General features: G+C 41.0%; 1 protein-coding gene across 1 annotated transcript in view; it reads right to left on the bottom strand.

Annotated features, from left to right (window-relative positions):
- Nucleotides 1-17,812: 17,812 nt before the first annotated feature.
- The window catches only part of ITPR2 (inositol 1,4,5-trisphosphate receptor type 2), a 520,896-nt gene continuing 517,753 nt past the window's right edge, over nt 17,813-20,955 (bottom strand). The window contains exons 56-57 of the mRNA XM_047787348.1: nt 19,132-19,293; nt 17,813-18,412 (exon numbers count right to left, since the gene is read on the bottom strand). Of these exons, the coding sequence (XP_047643304.1) occupies nt 18,326-18,412; nt 19,132-19,293 (249 nt within the window). The 3' untranslated portion in view covers nt 17,813-18,325. The remainder of the gene's footprint in view (nt 18,413-19,131; nt 19,294-20,955) is intronic.

The raw sequence follows: 20,955 nt of genomic DNA, 5'->3' as shown, positions 1-20,955 counted from the left end.
CCATACATTCTTTTTCTTATCTTCCATCATAGTCTGTCACAAGAGGCGGGATATAGTTTTCTGTGCTGTACAGTAGGGCCTCATTGCTTATCCATTCTAAATATAATAGTTTGCATCCACCGACCCCACACCCCTAGTCCATCCCACTCCCGCACCCTTCCCCTTGGCAACCATAAATCTGTTCTATATGTCTGTGTGTCTGTTTCAGTTTTGTGGATAGGTTAATTTGTGCCACATTTTAGAGTCCACACATAAGTTATATAATATAGTATTTGTCTCTCTCTTTCTGACTTCACTTAGTATGATAATCTCTAGTTGCATCTATGTTGCTGCAAATGGCATTTCATTCTTTTTTATGGCCCAGTAGATATATATATATATGTATCTATTTAGTATCTATTAAGCAACACCTTATCTTAATCCATTCATCTGTTGATGGCCATTTAGGTTGTTTACATGTCTTGGCTATTGTGAATAATGCTGCAATAAACATAAGGGGTGCATGTAACTTTTTGAATTATGGTTTTGTTCAGATATATGCCCACGACTAGGATTGCTGGATTATATGGTCTTCCTATATTTAGTTTTCTGAGGAAACTACATACTGTTTTTCACAGTGGTTGTACCAATTTTCATTCCCATCAATAGTGTAGGAGGGATCCTGTGTGGGAATTTCAAAGGACACATCTTCCTTTGGGAAGAAAGTTGTTTTCTCCATAATTCATACTAGGAAGAAAACAGCTAACTTATGGATAATCAAAGCACATAATTTATAGAGTGTAAAAGATGATATTCTGAAGCAATATAGTCATTCTTTTTTTTGTTTGTTTGTTTTGTTATTTCCCCAATACGATTTTTTTTCCTACTGTACAGCATGGTGACCCAGTTATACATACATGTATACATTCTTTTTTCTCACATTGTCATGCTCCATCACAAGTGACTAGACATAGTTCCCAGTGCTACACAGCAGGATCTCATTGCTGATCCATTCCAAAAGCAATAGTTTGCATCTATTAACCCCAAGCTCCCAATCCATTCCACTCCGTCCCCTGCCCCTGCCCCAGGTAACCACAAGTCTATTCTGCAAGTCCATGATTTTATTTTCTGTGGAAAGTTTCATTTGTGCCAAATATTAGATTCCAGATATGTGACATCATATTATATTTGTCTTTCTCTTTCTGACTTATTTCACTCAGTATGAATGTTGCTACAAATGGCATTATTTTGTTCTTTTTATAGCTGAGTAGTATTCCATTGTGTATATATACCCCATCTTCCTAATCCAATCATCTGTTAATGGACATTTAGGTTGTTTCCATGTCTTGGCTATTGTGAATAGTGCTACAATGAACATACAGGTGCATGTGTCTTTTTTAAGGAAAGTTTTGTCCGGATATATGCCCAAAAGTGGGATTACTGGGTCATATGGTAGTTCCAAGTATAGTTTTCTGTTCTCCATAGTGGTTGTACCAGCCTACATTCCCACCAACAGTGCAGGAGGGTTCCCTTTTCTCCACCCCCCCACCCAGTATTTGTTATATGTGGACTTATTAATGATGGCCATTCTGACTGGTGTGAGGTGGTATCTCCTGGTAGTTTTGATTTGCATTTCTCTAATAATCAGGGATGTTGAGCATTTTTTCATGCATTTGTTGGCCATCTGTATATCTTCCTTGAAGAAATGTCTGTTCAGGTACTTTGCCCATTTTTCAACTAGGTTGTTGGCTGTTTTGCTGTTGCATTGTATAAGTTGCTTGTATATTCTAGAGATTAAGCCCTTGGCAGTTGCATCATTTGAAATTATTTTTCTCCCATTCTGTAAGTTGTCTTTGTTTTCTTTTTGGTTTTCTTTGCTGTGCAAAATCTTGTTAGTTCCATTAGGTCCCAATGGTTTATTTTTGCTTTTATTTCTGTGTGAAGCAACATAGTCATTCTTAATCCCCTTTACCAAAGTCAAGAGGCAGGGGCAGTAGATAATCTCATCATTCCTGCTACCTGGCTTGGGATGCCTTGCTTAGGGCAAGCATGCACCTTCCCTGAACAAACTTGAAGAAGGGACATGGCCAGCAAAGAGGGAAGATAGTCAGAAGACTATTTTAATGTTGTTATGGATAAATCACAGTGTGAAATAGGAATCATGTTATTTCCATTTCATTGAGATGAATAACTCATGCCTGAATGAAGCTTATGTCATATGCGTATTTTCTCTGTAAGGCACATTACAGCCTTCTTGCACTGTGGTACTCTAGATAGTGCTTCAGCATAATTCTTAGGAATCATTTTAAACAGTGAAGTTACATAGAAAAGCACAAAAATTTTAAAATGCAGCATTAAAGAGATCACTAAAGGATGCTTATTTACACTATGGGAGCTGAAACAAGAAGGCAGAGTGTTGCCATGTTTGACCTCACTTGGGATATGCATGTTGAAGGACTCCAATTTTTGAGGCTCTGTACATGTCTGCAAATGATTGTGAAAGCACTATGAGTATTGGTTTTGGAGTCATGAATAAATGTTAGCAAATAGGCAAACTGAAAAATATGGAATCCTTGAATAATGAGGGGTAACTGCATTAAGATTAAGAGGCCTATTTTTCATCCAAGGGGATCTATGAAAAAAAGAGTTGGATTCTGGGGGATTCCAGGAAAACATAGGGGCTGGAGATACTGATCTGGGTATCACTGCCACATATTTAAATCTATATATCCATAGCTAGCATGAGAGTGAATGAAATCATCTAGGGAGTATAGAGAAAGGAAAGAAGTGTTCCAGAGACTAAACCCTGGGAACTCCAGTGAGGAAGTGCTTGCTACAGAGACTAAGAAAAAGTGGCCGGTGAAGTCAGAAAAGAACCCAGAAAGAGTGTTTCTGAATGAGGGAACCCTTAATGGGTCAGTGCTACTGAAAGGTTGTGTCCCCCGAGAGGACCTTTAGAATTGACCTTTAGATAAGGCAAGGTGAAGGTCATCAGTGATTCTGATGAATTAATTTCATCAGAATAGTAGATAAACCTCTGACTGGAATTGGTCAAAGAGCAAGAGCCCAATCCTTTTCTGGACTTTTTATGTAAATGAGAGAAAAGAAATCAGGTCAAAATTTGAGGAGGATGTAGAATCAAGGATTCTTTTACATATCTGTGTATGCCGAGCAGAATTAACCAATGGAGAGGGAATGGTTGATGGTAAGATAAGAGAAAGGACTCTTGCAGGTGGTCCTCTCTGTAACTGCAGTTAACTCATTTCATGTCACATTAATTGTACGTGGTCAGTACTATTATTTTCTTCATTTATGGACAGGAAAAATGAGGCACAGAAAGTCCCGACACTTGTTCACAGTCACCCAGTGAGTAAGACGCAGAACCAGGATGCCAATCAGAGCCTTCTGGAATGGGGGCCCATGCTTTTCGCTGCTGTGCTGTACTTCTGCAACTTAAGATTTCAATCAATTCACATATATCGATTACCTTGTACTTAGCAGTCACCAACCAAGGCTGAATGGGGAGAGGAAGAGAGTGTGAAATCCCAGATTTCTGCCTCTTCATTCACCCAGAGTTTGGAAACACTACACTTTGCCCTCAAAGGCGAGTTAGGAAAATGCTGCTGCTGCTGCAGTTGGCATGAAGCCAATGAGGTCTGGGTCAGTGCTTATACCTGATGCTCCTAGGACGTGTCTCACCTTCAGAAATGCTTTGAGGTCAATTTTGTAGCACAAGGGAAATAAAATTCATTCCTTCGGGTCATTCCCAAATCAAGAATTTAATTAATCTTCTCATAAACTTCTCCTGCTCTTATTTTGGTCCCACATGAGGGATTTCTGAGAAAATGGCTCAGCTTTTCCCCAAATGTATGCAGCTTGGCATCCCTCGAACCCTGTCTACAGCCATTAAATAAATCACTTGTTGCAAAAGAGAGCAATTTATTCCCCTGACATCTACATGGCCCTCTTGGTTTATTTTTAAATATATCAACTAACTTGCCACAACTGCCATTGCTTTTAATGTGTCTGACACATCCAATTTCGATAGCTCAATGAAAATGTCCCATAATAAAAGAGAGAAGCAGGCAAAGAAGACAAGGTGATAGTGGATAGACACGCCCTTGAAAAGTAAACAGTGAAAAGGCTTGTTCAGGTGGGATTCAGGAAAGGGTCTTCCAGCCAGCAGCATGGGAAGGTTATTAGATTCTACGGAAATATCTCTTCTTGTATATTCTCTTTAGAACATTAATTCCCCCACACGTGTTGTTCTAGCTAATGGAATCTACCCTCTCTCCCAAGCTTTTTCACAGGAAGAAACTTTCATTTCCTTGAAAATGGTTACTCAGGAAGGTAACTGTGTCATTTAACAAGGTAAAGAATTGTGGAATGTCAGACGTGTAGCATCCATACCTTCTTTCCACAAATGAATAAATCCAGCAATGTAGCACTACCATACACTGGGCATTGTGATAAACATCAGAATCACAAGCATTAACAAACCACTTCTGACCTCAGTCGCTTTGCAGCCTCATGAGGATGATGTCTCTCCACACATCAGGGTAGAAGAAGTGGTCCATTCATAACTCCCCTACTCACTAACTGTGTGATAACCAAGAAAACTGACTGTGATTTCTCAGAACTGGAAAGAAATGAAATATTATCTTGGAAGGATATTAAATACCTACCTTTAGGACTGCTAGGGGGACTACAAGTAGTAACATATGTTGAGGCATTGTAGAACTTGATGCAAATCTTTTTTCAGCTGCACCTGCTGTGTATGGAAATTCCCAGGTCAAGGATAAAATCTGAGCTGCAGATGCAACCTACACCACAGCTTGCAGCAATGTCAGATCCTTAACCACTGTGCTATGTCAGGGATTGAACCTGCATCACAGCAGCAACCCGAGCTGTGGCAGTTTCAACCCTGGATCCTCACCCTGCTGAGCCGCCAGGGAATTCTAATCTTGGTTCTTCTTAACTGAATGCAAAGACTGAACTGTAATAGGAGTTCCCACAGTGGCTCAGCTGGTGAAGAAACTGACACTGTCTCCGTGAGGGTGCAGGTTTGATCCCTGGCCTCATTCATTGGGTTAAGGATCCAGTATTGCCACAAGCTGCAGTGCAGGTCACAGATGTGGCTCAGATCTGGTGTTGCCTTGGCTGTGGCATAGGCCCCAAATTCAGCTCCCATTCAACCCCTGGCCAGGAAACTTCCATGTGCTGCAGGTGAACCATAAAATGAAAAAAAAAAAAAGTGTACTGTGAGAATTGTATCTCTATCTCAGGAAACTAATCCAGTTGCCAACTGCTCCATTACTAATGTCTTTATAGTGAAGCCATCTGGCATTGAAAATAAGGTGTTAGGAGATCACAGTGATGATATTATTTTGCCCGACAATCATTGAGTCTACTATAATATTCATCTGGATGCCTGGTAGATGCCTCAAACACACAGGTCACAAACATACCCCCTGTGGAGAATTTTCTCTGCTTGCTAATGGATATCTGCCTTCTTTCCCAAATGAAAACCCTAAGAAACCCTCTATTGATCTAAAATTCTAGACCTCTATTGGTCTAAAATTCTAAATTTCTATCCTATTGGCATCTCTTGGGTCTGTTCATGCTTCGTTGTACAGGCCTTCTCTTGGGTGGAACTTTGCAACAACCTAACAGAACTGGCCTTCCTGTTGACAACTTCTCCAATCCAGCCCTCAATCTTCATCTAGTTACTTCTCTAAAACTAAACATGGTTACGTTCTACTTCCTGTACAAAAGCTTCTGCTGGCCCCTCTCCCATTGCAGCTTAGGATAATAATATAGAACAATTTCATGGCCTGGCTCTTATTACTCCAGTGGTGACTTTGGCCGTTGCATGAACTCACTTCCTTTTTTTATCATCTCTGTTTGCCTTCACTCTGCCCAAGACTTCAAAATGCCTTTCCTTGGCCACTTCTAACTTCCCATTCAATTCTTCAATGTCATTTCCTCTGGGCAAGCTCTCTCCAAACTTTGGACACGGTACCTTCTGTACTTTAACTATAGTATTTACTACCTTGTGTTAAAACATATATTGGCCCATCTCACTCCGGAAATGTGAGTTTCTCAAGAATAGCAGTTATGTTTCATTGATCTTTCTCTCTCCAGTGCCCAGCTCAGTGCCTGGAACAGTGTGTGACCCTGACAGATGTGTGATGGGTAAATAAATATATGAAGAAACAGAGCCTGTCTTCATTTTCTCCAGTCCTGAGGCATTTGTCCTGGATCTTCCGGTTCTGTGAGCTGCCTAGCTCTCTTTGCCTCTGTCTTTCCTATTTCTCTTTTTCTTTAATTATTTCACAATACTGCTACATTTCCATCTCTCCTCCAGCATGACTTGTCCTACATCTTCTACTTGTTTTTTGATGCCCGGGAGAGCACACAGGCTGAGAAGGATGGATTCTAGAATGACTGTGTTGGTTTGAATTTTACAAGCTGTGGGATTTTGGCATATTGCTTAACTTCCCCAGGCCTCAGTTTCCTCATCGTTAGAGATAATCATAATACTTCATAGGGTAATGGGAGAATTAAATGAGTTAAAACATGTTCAGCATGTATCATCTTTTCATGCACATGTATAAATGTTAGCTGCTACAAGTATTGGTTCAGTTGTGAATCTCCAAATGTGAACTCCTTTCCTTTCTCCTCCAAGCTCATTCTTTTGGGCTCCATGGTCTATCTCTCTTAGACAACCTTTGTCTGTTTCTCTTCTTTTCTTTATTTCTTGGTTTTTTGTTTGTTTGTTTGCTTGCTTGCTTGCTTGCTTTTTAGGGCTAGGGGTCGAATCAGAGCTGCAGCTGCTGGCCTATGCCACAGCCACAGCAACGTGGGATCTGAGCTGTGTCTGCAAACTATACCACAGTTCATGGAAACACTGGATCCTTAACCTTCTGAGTGGGGCTAGGGATCGAACCAGCATCCCCTCATAGATACTAGTTGGGTTTATTACTGCTGAGCCCCAGCAGGAACTCCTCCTATGAGGTCTTTTTGACAGAGCATATTCCATTTTGTTCCCATCCTCCATACATAGCACAATTATTTTTAATTTAAGAAGTGACCATTGAGTAATGGACAATTTAAATCAGATAAACATTGGGGTCAGGGTCATCAGGGATGGGCGTGGCCTTCACAGAATCAGCCAGCACACTGTGTTGGATTGGCTGTTCACATAGCTAATTCACTCAGCCAGCCAAGGGTCTTGATTTGTGCAGGGCACAAAGTCCATCTCAACTTTGTAGTTTAGTACATCCAATATTTGTGTGTTTGCCTATATGCATATTGACACACAGTACTGTCAGATTACTTTAAGAGAAGGCATGTACCACAATGTACAGGTCAAACCAATAGAACAATGTTGAAACTATTGAAAAGCAGGTCATGAGTTGTGTATCTTGAAGTAGGGAATTGGGCCCTGCAATTACAAGGTGAGTTGGAACTGGTAATAGTAATGTGCTTCTCATTTAAGATTTCTGGGACTTATTCTTATCTATAATTCTTCATGTAACCAAATTTAAAAAATCAGATGCAGAGAAGGCTTTTCTGCCATTTCCTTTTGAGTGCAGCATTCAGTTGTGTCTCTACCATGTGAGGGTCGACTTACAAGGGAAGCCAGGACTTGGTTCTTTAGGGCCTCCCTTGCTACATGGAGCCTATTCTTTGCTACATTTCTAGCTGCCCTCAGTCAGCAATGCTGAAGGAAGGAGAACCTGGAGCTCTTTTTTGGTAGAAGAAGACCTTTTTCTTCCTCCCCACTTTACTTCTCTTGCTTGAGCAGGTTGATTAGCAGGCTGGTAGCCCAAACTGAGATGCCTAGTCAGATTCGTTTCCACTGAGCCACTATGGGAATGCCTATATTTAGTTTTCTAAGGTACTTCCATCCTGTTTTCCATAGTGGTTGTACTATTTTCTGTCTTTAAACATTCTTTTACTTTGGTCTCACTGTCATGTTTTGATGATGACTCTTACATCTTTTATCTCTAGCCCTGACTTCTTTCACGGATTCTAGACACTTATATCCAACTGTCTAACAGATTTTCTTCCTGGATGTCTCTCAAAGACCTAAAGCTCACTATTTACAAGGATAAACTCATTTTATACTCCTCCTACAGCCTACTCCTCCAATAGTCCTCAGCTCAATGAACAGCATCATTATTTCCCCATTCAGCAAGCCCAGAGCCCAGAAATCATTCTGGATTTCCCCCTCTCAAGCACCCAGTTGAACATCAGGATCTGTAGATTCTTCTTTTTGAATGTTTCTTGCAACCAACTAGTTTTTCTATCCCCAGTGCTTATTCTCTGAGATAAAACTCTCATCATATCTTGTCTGGACTCCTGCAATATTCCTTAATAAACTAAATAAACACAAGTTGAAGTCAATTAATATATAACTACACAGCTAGAAGTTATTAAAACCCTCAAAGTTTGTTTGATCTTTACATGAATGGCTGTCTTCTCTATCCTATATTTATGCAATTTCTCCCCATTGCAGTTCATCATGATAGCTTTGTTTACTGTTCTAGTTTTTTTGTTTGCTTGTTTTTTTCTTTCTTTCTTTTTAGGGCCATACCTGTGGCATATGGAAGTTCCCAGGCTAGGAGCTGAATCAGAGCTGCAGCAGCCAACCTATGCCATTGCCACAGCAATGCCAGATCCAAGCTTCATCTGCAACCTACACTGCAGCTTGCAGCAACAGCAGATCTTAACCCTTAACCTACAGGATCGAACCTGCATCTTCATGGATACTAGTGGGTTCTTAAAACATTGAGCCACAGGGGGAACACCTATTCTAGCTTTCTGATAGTATTGTTACTCTGTCATCCATCATATTTACTTCCCAACTTTATGTCATTTACACATTTTATAATTTTGTTGTTTATTTCTTTATTCTAGACATTGAAATGAATGTTGGTCCAGAAAAGGTCAAGGACAAAGATCTAACAATGTGCTAAGGATATTTTACTCAATCTCACATTAAGTAAAACTGTTCACTTGCATGCATATTTGTAGACCTCCACTCTCATCAAGGACATTTTCCTTCTTGTCCATAGAAATATCATGCAATTTTTCTTAAATGTCTTGTTAAAATCAATATCAACTGTGGCTATATTATTTATGTAATCTACAATTCCAGTGATTCTATAAAAATATAAATGAGCTTGGGTAAACTTGTCCTTAGGAAACACTTGCTGGGGTACAACTTTTATTTCCATTTAAAAAAACATTATTTTCATATTATTCTATAAAAGCAATTTTTAAAACTATGAAAAGCTTAGAAAATAAAAAAGGGAAATAACAATAACATAATTATATCGCTACTTTAAAACAAATACCACTATAGTGTCTTTTGTTCAAATCTTTTTGAGAAACATGCTTTTCTATTGTTAATAGTGTATGTATAATTTGTAGGCACTTTAAAAGTTTATCCTGTCTGTTTTCCAATGATGCCTCAGTTTACACACTTCCCATAGATTCATAACATTCCATCCTATGACTGAATCATAAATTTTAAAACACATAAAAATTACTGGACTTTTGGACTGAATTTAATTTTTGAATTCAATAATTTCATATATAGATTTTTCTTTATATTTTTCTTGGGTACATCCCAGAAGTTGTACAATTGTATCAGTTTTCTGGTGCTTAGCACATATGCCTGTATTAATCAGGTAGGCTGGGTTCCACTACAGTTACAATCACACATACCCTAATCTCACTTATTTAACAACTAAAAAAACCCTTTAAATTTCAGTGACTTAACACCTGAAAGTTTATCTCTCACTCATATCAATCTGCTGGGTGTATCAGGGATCTCGAGGGTAGTTCCCTTCAAAGAGGTAACTCGGAGATTCAGGCTGGTTCCATCTTGGTTTCCATGACTGATGTGGTTGGGAAAGAACTTGAGGTTGTACAAGAAGTTTTTACTGCCTCCACTTATCAACTGTACTCACAACCCACTCTTCAGAACTAGTCATATCAGCCATATGCAAAAAAACAAAAAACAAAAAAAGAAACTTACAGGAGTTCCTGCCATGGCTCAGTGGAAACCAATCCAACTAGTATCCATGAGGATTCAGGTTTGATCCCTGGTCTCAGTCAGTGGGTCGGGGACCTGGTGTTTCCGTGAATTGTGGTGTAGGTTGCAGGTGCCGCTCGGATTCCGCCTTGCTGTGCCTGTGGCGTAAGCCAAGAAAGAAAGAAAAAGAAGCAAGAAAAAAAAAAAAAAAAAGAAACATAGGACCACTGCCTCACACCATACACAAAAATCAACTCAAAATGGATTAAGGACTTGAATATAAGGTCTGAAACTATACAATGTCTAGAAGAAAACATGCGTGGTATACACTTTGACATTGGTCTTAGCAATGTCTTTCTAGGTATGTCTCCTTGGCAAGAAAAACAAAAACAAGAATGAGCTTGGAACTTCTTAAAAGAGCTTCTGCATAGCAAAAGATCATCAAAATGAAAAGACAACTTACTGAATGGGAGAAGATATTGGCAAATGCTATATCAGATAGGTGGTAAGATTCAAAATATGTAAGAAATTCATACACGTCAACAACAACAAAACAAATAACCTGAGTAAAAAACTTTCCAAAGAAATGCAGGTGGCCAATAAGCACATGAAAAGGTGTTCAACATCACTAATCATCAGGAAAATGCAAATCAAAACCACGAGATATCACCTCACACCTGTTAGAATGGCTGTTGGCTATTGTTGCAAAGACAAGGAATAACAAATGTTGGAAAGGATGTGGAGAAAAGGGAGCCCTGACATACTGTTAGTGGGATTGTAAACTGGTATAGCCACTATGAAAAACAGTATGGAGATTCCTCAAAGAATTAAAACAAGAACTACCATATGATCGAGCCATCCTACTTCTGGGTATTCTTCTGGGTATTTATCTTAAAACTATGAAACACACTATTTAGAATAGCCAAGCTATGGAAACAGCCTAAGTGCCCATCACTGAATAAATCGATAAAGAACATATATATACACACATACCACATACATATACATACATGTAGTGGAATACTAATCAACCATAAAAAAAGATGAACTCTTGCCATTTGCAACAACATGGATGGATTTTAAGGGTATTACACTAGGTGAAATAAGACAAATGGAAAAAGACAAATACTGTATGATTTCACTCATATGGAGAATATAAAAAACAAACAAAATAAATGAACAAGCCAAATCATATGAAAGCAAATATGTACGTATAGAGAACAGAGCAGTGGTTACCACAGGGGTGAAATAAATAAAAGGGATCAACTGCATGGTGATGGATAAAAACTAAATTTTTGGTGATGGGTAACCTGTAGGGTATACTGATATACAGATATAATGTTGTACACATGAAATGTATATCGTGCTGTAAACCAAAGTTACTTAACTGGAAAACAAATTTGAAAAAAGAAAATAGAAGAATGAGTTGTGTGTTTCCACACAGATGCAGTGGGTGCTGGCAATGGGAAATGTGTCTTTTGTGTGCCCAGTATGACAAGGAGCATCATTACTGGTGAGTGCTAAGTTCTACTCCAGTGGAGTGGCTTTGCACTATGCCAGTTTAGCTTGGGCTGGAACTACATTTCCCAGAATCCCCTCTGTCATAGGGTTATAGGTTAATTTTGACCCCAGGAGATATTTTCATGAGATTGGGAAGGTGGGAGTGAAGTAACAGTCATTAAGTTCAGAAGCAGGTGCTGCCACAACCTCATCTCTTGCCCACCATGGTGGTGTAGGCAGAAGCCAGTCCATGGTTTTCCAACTTCCAGCTCCTCTTCCTTCAGCTTCTCTGAGTCCTGGGTCAGATGCACACACAACTCCATGGTGAAAGAGATCAGCTTATTTTTTAGGTCTCATGGGCGATAAAGTCTGGAGATAGGGAGGGCTAAATGCAAATTTTAGTTTGTTCTAGCTCTTCTATGCCTCACATGGAAACTTCTCCTCCTGACTGCCAGCCCCACTGATTTACAGTGACTTCAGACCCTCCACCAATGCAAAAGAAGCAGAATTCCACTGAGTTCTTCACCATCTCTTTAATACAACTGCCTGATATTAGACCCCTAAAATAAACCTCTCAGTCCATGTCTAGAATCTGAATTTTCTTCTCCAGTAAAACCCTAAATGATGTAAAACACATTCATATTTTTTATGAAGCAGGGTCTAATTTTAAGGTATGGTGTTCACAAAATTGTCATTCGAATATATTGCTGAGAAGATCAGGATCACAATAAAACATTTAATCCATGCTCAAAGAGAAGGAACAGTTTACAGCAGACAGAAAGGCAGATACAACTGTCCACAGTGGACAATGATAAAAACAAAATGAAAAAACACACTTGTTAGAATAGGCAGAAGACTCAGAAGAAGATTGGAAGGGAAGAGAACTTTGGAAGGATGTGCTGCAGTGGATTGCAGAGGAAATCCACACGTGTAGCCACATACCCACAGCTGTGAGGAGAGCCATTCCACCTGGAGCTGATTTTACCCCAAGGACCAGAGTTAAAAGGGAACAGGCTAATCTAGGGGAAAATCCACCTTGCAGTGAAAAAGACCTGAATTTTCTGTTAACTTGAATCAAACTGCATTCTTATACAATTCTGTTCTTATACATTTTCCACCTTCATAAAGTTTGGTCTCTGTATTTCTTTATTGGCCCCGTGGCAGGTTCTGTGTGACATGACAGCGCCCCTGCTGTCAGGGAGGGGCATAGGCGAGGTTCAAGTACACAGACTTTTGGCTTGAGGTTGTGCTCTGAAGACGAGACTTCCTCATAACACAGTTAAAGGCAGGGTGACTTTCAAACATCCATCACACTCCATTCCACGTGCATCCTCCTGCTCTTCATGCGAACCACTCTCACTGGAAGAGGAACTCACTGTCCAATTTCCCTCCTGAAATCTCTCTTCAGATCCCAAACAAAACAAAACAATTCTTGCCACACAACTTCAAGGAACTGTGACACACTGGCAAATGCCCCCATGAGCAAAGAATTCTCTTCGTGGTTTGCGTGTGAGTCATTGCAAGTCATTTTGATTTCTTCAGCTGTCCCATGCTCCTTTCTCTTCTGCGGGGAGCTACCATTTGAAGCACTGGGTGGTAAGAACCAGGATGACCAAGCAGCCTGTGCTCATGGAGCCCATGCTGGCTATCAGCACAAGTAGATATATCAGTAGCTGTTGGCCAACTGAGGATTTGGCCAGCTCTGAGTAAGTGCTGGGCACAACAGTCCATCTGGACCAGAGTGGTTCAAGTTGCCGAAATTTCTGTTCCCCATGTCTCGCTATGTGAAATAACAATAATCATGACTTTCATACAAATGGATACATTCTGAAGCATATTAAGAAATGAATTAAGGGAGTTCCCGTCATGGCGCAGTGGTTAACGAATCCGACTAGGAACCATGAGGTTGCAGGTTCGGTCCCTGCCCTTGCTCAGTGGGTTAACGATCCGGGGTTGCCATGAGCTGTGGTGTAGGTTGCAGACGCAGCTCGGATCCTGAGTTGCTGTGGCTCTGGCGTAGGCCGGTGGCTACAGCTCCGATTCCGATTCAACCCCTAGCCTGGGAACCTCCATATGCCGCAGGGGCGGCTCAAGAAATAGCAAAAGGACAAAAAAAAAAAAATGAATTAAGGAGTTCCCATAGTGGCTCAGTGGTAACAAATCTGACTAGTATCCATGAGGATATGGTTTGATCCCTGGCCCCATTCAGTGGGTTAGGGATCCAGCGTTGCCATGAACTATGGTGTAGGCTGCAGATGCAGCTCAGATCCCATGTTGCTGTGGTTGTGGTGTAGGCTGGCAGCTACAGCTCTGATTTGACCCCAGCCTGGGAACTTCCATATGCCATGGCTGTGGGCCTAAAAAGACAAAAGAAAAAAAAAAAAGAAATGAATTAAACACTTAAAGTATCACACACAAAAGTTATTAAATTGTTTTATTATTAATAATTTATAATTATACTTATCTGGTCTTGACATATATTAGAATCATGTTTTTGAGGTGAATATAGTATGCCTCTACGGCAAGAAAAAAAAAGCCTGTCCGTGATATAAGAAGATCGGCTATGATAATTTTATAAATTATTCAAGTCTATGGAATCAAACTGCATTCTTATACAATTCTGTTCTTATACATTTTCCACCTTCATAAAGTTTGGTCTCTGTATTTCTTTGGAAACACTCCAGTTCAGAGGTGACAGCTGGATTCGTTATTGGATTTCTCAAGTTTCACACGCATTTTAGCTCCTGTGCTTGGTTTTGGTATTGTGTGTGTTTACTTCTACTAAGTGGGGCAGCTTTTTTTTTTTTTTTTTTTTTGGCTGCACGCAGGGCATGTAGAAGTTCCCGGGGCCAGGGGTGAACCTGCGCCACAGCAGTAACCTGAGCCCCTGTAGTGACAATGCTGGATCCTTAACCTTTGGCACCACAAGCTTTATCAACAGCTATTTGAGAGACAGCAAATGAGTGACCAGAGGGCTTCATTTAGCCTCTGGCATGTTCTAAAAACTAGAATTAGGTGTCAAACTTTGCAAATTGAAAGATCCCCAGAGAACCACAGAAATCCTCCCGTCCCTGCAAATGGTGTGCCTCTCACAACTTCACACATTTCAGCCATTTGCCTGGCCCCTGTAGGCACCTGGGTTTGTGTTTAAGATGGCTGTTGCACCCCTTTTGCACTGTATTATGTGTGCATAGCATCCTGAAACAGGCCTGTGGGTTAGAATACGCTGATGTGTTATTCTGTAAAGATTTAAGAAGTGCTGGAGGGAAGACAACTGTTATGGCTGCTCTCCACAAAGGACTGTTCTCTGCCTGCTTAAGGGTTATCTCTTGAGTCTGCAATCTGTTACATCATTTTGCCTGTGCAACAGTCGTTTACATATGTCCCAGTCTACTGGGTACCCCGGAGCGGAGCGTAAGCTCTTTTTGTTCTATTATCTACCCTTTCCTCCTTTCCCCTAATCATAGTGAAATTCCAATCTGCACCTTCCCTCCTCAGGTCTCCAGGTCCTAAGCCTCTTCAGTCATTCTCAGCCCTGGGGCATGGGGCAGAGGATGGGCTCCCCTGCATTACTATTGGTAATAAACAACTGTAAACTAAAAAGAACAGTCAGAACAATGAATTGTGAGCTGAGAATATAGAAAAAAGCAAACAGTTCTGAGATGATTATCTTTCTGACTGATCAATAATCCACTAGAAATTAAATCCTCATCACCAAGAGAAAAATTCCAGTATGAAAGAAAAACAAGCCCTTGTCTAAACTAACCTTATAAGGGGTAAAAATATGATAAAGTTTACATGTATAAAATTTAGTTTTTAATATTTCTGTCTTAAGGAAACATACTTGCATGAACTCTTGAGCTTTAGCTTTATAATTCTTTTGAAATTAAAAATCACGTTCAGCAGAAACTGATACTTTTAAACCAAAATGGATTATAACTAAGTCATAAAACATTTCCCTTACCATCAAAATCAAAGATGATTATACTTATCTTAATATCACTATATATATATAAATAAGAGGATGTCGTGATACTTGCCGAGGTCAAATATTCCAGTTGCATTAACAAATATACACAAAACAAATATAAATTCACAGCAAATAATCAAATTTCCCCCCAATTATCTTCTCCATCATGAATTCAATAGCCTGGAAAATGCCTTTTTTTGTTGTTTGCTTTTGTTTATTTTGCTTTATAATCTCAAAGTACGGAGGCAAGAAAGAAAGAGAAACACAACTGAGAAATATTTCAACTTTGATTAAATAAGAGTCTGGTTAGTTGCAATCTCTCTTGAATACTTCCCATAGGAGAAAACATAGTGTGACACAGTGACCTGCCACCCCACTGTGGTTGGAGAGGTTAGGCCATTCCTTGTTGGCAGTTACATACCAGAAGGCTCATTCTCTATTTAAAGAAGTATAAAGACTAGATAGTTCATCTCAAAGACAGGTTGCTCTCATCTGTACAAATTAACTTATTTTCTTGATATTTGGACATCAGATATATTTTACTTTGTGCTGAAACAGAGACAGGTTCCTACTGGAGTAGAGCCAATATTTATTACCTTTCCCTTCTTTTCCTGACCTGCAAATCTCTCCTCCTGATTAAAATACTTTAAAGTGTAATTTTCATCTAATACTGTTAATAACAATCACAATCTTGGAATAAAAAAAAAAAAATGGCTGGAATTCCCGTCATGGCTCAGCGGAAAGAATCTGACTAGCATCCATGAGGACGCAGGTTCGATCCCTGGCCTCACTCAGTGGGTTAAGGATCCAGCGTTGCCTTGAGCTGTGATACAGGTCACAGACGTGGCTCCGATCTGATCCCACATTGCTGTGGCTGTGGCTGTGGCTGTGGCTGGCGGCTACAGCTCCAATTTGACCCCAGCCTGGGAATCTCCATATGCCACAAGTGCAGCCCTGAAAAGCAAAAAAAAAAAAGGCTGCTTTGGTCTACTTCAGTTTTGGTGAAGCCATTAAAAAAAATAAAACATGTGATACAGTTTAAGTTTTCCTGAAACATTAGGATTGAACGACTGGCTCGCACATTTATTGAGTGCCTACTAGTTTCAAAGTTCTGCATCGCATATGGGTATACATCCCAGTTTCTGAGTAACTTTGGATCATGGTCCTTCGGTGACTGGTCAGGAGAAGCACTATCAGATAGATCAAAGTGGGGAATTCTTAACTTGGGGAAATCTTGGAGGGGGTGGTATATCACCAGGTTCAGTTCAAAAATTCACTGCTCTGTGTTTAAACGGTTTGCCTCCAAGTCTACGTTTTAATGGTCTGTGGAAGAAGGATCGGTTCAGGCATCCTTTTTAATCTACCTAGACCATGATTTGAGAATTTTAGGAGCCAACCTCTTAAAACTGTATTAAAATAATCCAAAAGCTTTAAAAATGGTCAGAGCACACCCTGTCCAGACCTTAAACCTTAGTGGTAATAACATGAGAGTTTAAAGACTCCGGAAGCAATTTTTTGTTCTTTTGGGGGCAGCAACCAGAAGGTCACTTGCAGAGCACCTCCCAGAGTGTGGGGTCAGGTGCCTTTGCTCTCTTGACACATGACAGTTGTTCTAACACTTTCATTATCTGGATTCCACTTTAACGTTCTAAAAGCACAGTCTCTAAGAAAAATACAAGCATGGCAGGTTATTTTCTTCTTCCACAAATTCTAGTTGCATAATTTAACACAGAAACAATTTGGGGAAGAAATTATTATCTTTTTACATTTGGAGAGCTCTTACTGATACAGTTTCAAATATGCAATTGAAACGCTGCATTTTCTTGAGTATTCAATACATTTCTTGGACTTTTTTCCTAACTGCAGGAATAGGATAAATAAAACCACTCAGTTCTGAAGCACAGCAAACATGAATCAAATAGCTTTTACTCTATATTTACAGATGGCAATGCCACCATCATAAGTTTCTCTATATTTGCTGTCACCTTTAAGCGTTTTCATTTATTAATCTCAATGTATTTTAATAGCATACATATGTTCTCAAAAAATTCTTCCCCGGGGCTTCCTGTCAGCTTTTCCTTCCCTAAATCTTTAAATAATCTTAGCCTCTACATGACTGAAAGCATGTTTTTAACAAGTTATTTGAAAACCTCTAGTTGTGCTCCATAGAGACAGGGCCCCTCTGAATCTGGAGAAGGCAATCACATTCCAGTTGTGTGGTCACCCCTCGGGGCTAAACTCCAAAGCACTCGTTCCTTAGAGCCGTAAATCCACCGTGTTGCACGTTATAAATAAGGAAATTGCCCCATGACAGCTACGGTTTGGAAGCATTAACACTTTTTTTAATGTTTAATCTTTTCAGTTATCTTTCTTAGAAAAACTTAGCCACCAAAATATGACTTCCTATATCTCTGACCTATAGGCCATAATTAACAGGAAGAAATTCCAACCAACCATGACAAAGGTTGCAGTCAGCATTTAAGACACAAACGGACTCTTATCGATTGAGCAAAAGGTGGTTCTCTCCACCCTGCACCTCCTCCCACCCCGCCTCCCCCCACCCTCTCTGTCCCTTGGAGCAAGCGACTTCACTTTGCAATAGAAATGCAAGATGTTTGCTTTCTAGCGGCTGCATTTTAAGTTTGGCCTTCTCAACCATGAAAACACAGTTATAAATTGTTCTCGGAGCGAAACCACTCCACATCTTGGCACTTGGTTGTTTTCAACTTTTCAACAATAGGCACTGTTCACTCCCCTCCGTCTCAGTTCTTTATTCAGGGATCAGGCAGGACACTGATGAAAGGCTAGTCACGGCTTCCCCCATGGTATCAGTGTGGTGGCATGTGATGGTTCACATGGGGTGTGTTTGATCCGAGAAAGCCCAGTCTCTGCTTATTCTTCCTTTGTTCTGTCATCTGGGGAAAAAGAGACAGTGTGTTAAGCTGCTTTTCTCGCTCTTTCCCAGTGCGGGGGGGGGGGGGGGGGGCGGGGCACGTGGTGTTAGGTGAATATTTCCCGTGCACCTCCCGCCTGACCGGCATCATATAGAATATATTTATCAAAAAGGGGAAATATTTTTCCAAGTGAATTTCCACAGACAGAGAAGCAGAGCAACATCTGTGGTTAAGAAACAGGAACCGCGGTTCTTTTAAAGCAGCCCGTGCTTGTCACATCATCACCGGCCCTTTAGTCATTTTAACAGCTACCACAGTTACTTTTGCTATTCTTTTTACTCATGCTAACAATTCTGCACCATGAAGGGGTTGATGGGAGCATCGAAATGACAGGTACTAATGATGATCTGCCTTTCTGATGAATTTAATCATGGCTATGATTGCAGAAAATAGGAGTTTTCGATCAGAAAAGGTCCTTGCCTTTTGGCACTGAGTCCTTCCTTCCCCCTTCTGTAGAAGTGTCACGCAAGAGAGATGGGGAGGTGTGATAAGCAGAACGGCCTCTGCATTGCCAAGATGTGGCTCTTACAACACGACCTGAGGTTTCTTTATTGGAATTTACAACCCTCCGTGGATACCAATCTCTAACAAGCTCAGGAGTCTCCAGCCTCACCTCACTCAGGGTGGTGAATGATTTCACCCTCCCCAGACCCAGGGCCATCTCCCTGGAGAGCACTCACCTGCTCCTTTAGCTCCGCCAGCTGACCGGACAGCTGCTTGACCAGACTCATAGTGGATTCCAACTTCTCCTGCAGGTTCCGAATCTCATTTTGCTCGCTGTCACCTTCGTTGCTAACAAGGGACATGGCTCGCATCCGAGGAAACCAGTCCAAATTCTTCTCCTAAAAGCAAATAAACGTGCAAGAACAAAGGAATAAATATGGAAGGGAGCCTGAAGTTCTGTAAAGAATGTTTACAGGTGTCTGTTATTATGAACGTTTAAATCAAAGGTTCAGCGCACAGGAGGCCAAAAGTACTCTTTCTGGCCAGGGGTGGGGAGAGGTTGAGGGTGGGGATGAAGTAGGGGTTAGGCATTGGTCTTTGTGAGCTGGGGGAAGATTTTAAATATGGGAACAAACTTCCTCTGGGCTCCCAGCAAGATCCTGAAAAAAGTATTTAGAACAGTGACCTGAACCCTGATCCCTGGGGGCGAATCTTGGTGAAGGATGAGGTAGGGTCTGGAGGCTGAGGAGACCAGATCTGAGTGTGCGCAGGTACAGTGAAGACATGAGCTGTTTCTCCTCCCCACTCCCCACCCCCGCCCTGGCGCAGAAGAGAAAGGGTGGCAGAAGAGGAGGGTGGTAAGAGACATGTTTCAGTTCCAGCCACCCACGCCAGTTTACCTCCCACTTCCCCAAGACAAGCTCTGAGCTCGGCTCAGGGAAGAGGGAAGTGGGAGGGCACGGCCCTAGGTTACCCCGTCTGCTCCCTTTGGAAACACTTTATTACGGCCCGGATGAGGGTTTAGAGAGAGACTTCCCCTGAGGGCAATAGGTGGTGCCACTTCTGTATTTCCAGGCAGGCTGAGTGTAGGGGTGTGTGTGTGTGTGGTGTGTGTTTGTCCTTTCCATTATGGTAAAGACAGACGGTTAACCAGACACCCATCTCTCGCAGTCTTTTTTTTGGCAACCCCCAGGGCACGTGGAAGTTCCCAGGCCAGGGATTCAACCTGCGCCACAGCAGCAACCCAAGCCACTGCAGTGACAAATGCTGGATCCTTAACCTGCTGTGCCGCAAGGGAACTCTTGATACCCAACTCTCTTGAAAACTGATTGCCTAACGTCATAGAATCATTGTAAGTTACTTATATTCCATCTTTCAAGCCTCAAAAAAGCTAGCAAGGTAAATCATTGTCCCCATTTCACAGAGGAGGAATCAAGGGGCCCCAACAGTTTAATGACCCTCATCACGAGCTAGGAAATGGCAGAGCTAGGATTTGAAGGCAGGGAAGCCTTTCCGTCACTGATTGAGTATGTCAGTCTGTAGCTCTATTTACCTATTTCTTTCTTTTTCTTTTTTTTTTTTTTTTGGCCAGCCCCATGGCATGTGGAAATTCCCGGTCTAGTGACTGAACCCTCACAACAGTGACCCGAGACACGGCAGTAACAATGCTAGATCCTTAACCTGCTGTACCACCAGGGAACTCCCTTTAAGTCACCTCCTTTCAATATCCTTAGCAGTGACCTTCCTGATTAAGATTCTTTCCACTTCAGAAAAGCCCACTGCAGTGACTACAAAGACTTCCGCCTCGCAGACTTCTAGAACAGAGAGTCAGCAGAGTGCTTTCCCTAAGGGGGAAGGGGAAAGACCCAACTTATGTATTGATGCACTTCTGTCTAAACCTCATCTGGCCCTTGGGTTGCTTTTTTTTTTTTTTTTTTTGGTAGCTATTGTTAGAGAATAACACATTCTTTGTAGTTCCCCACCCCCAACGGCAGTGAAAAGAATTAAGGATAAAACAGATAGAAGACTTTTAAACCCATTTAAATAGCTGTAGCGAATTA

Source organism: Phacochoerus africanus, chromosome 7, assembly GCF_016906955.1.
Source record: "Phacochoerus africanus isolate WHEZ1 chromosome 7, ROS_Pafr_v1, whole genome shotgun sequence".
Classification (NCBI taxonomy): domain Eukaryota; kingdom Metazoa; phylum Chordata; class Mammalia; order Artiodactyla; family Suidae; genus Phacochoerus; species Phacochoerus africanus.
This window is presented reverse-complemented; position numbering and strand designations above follow the sequence as displayed.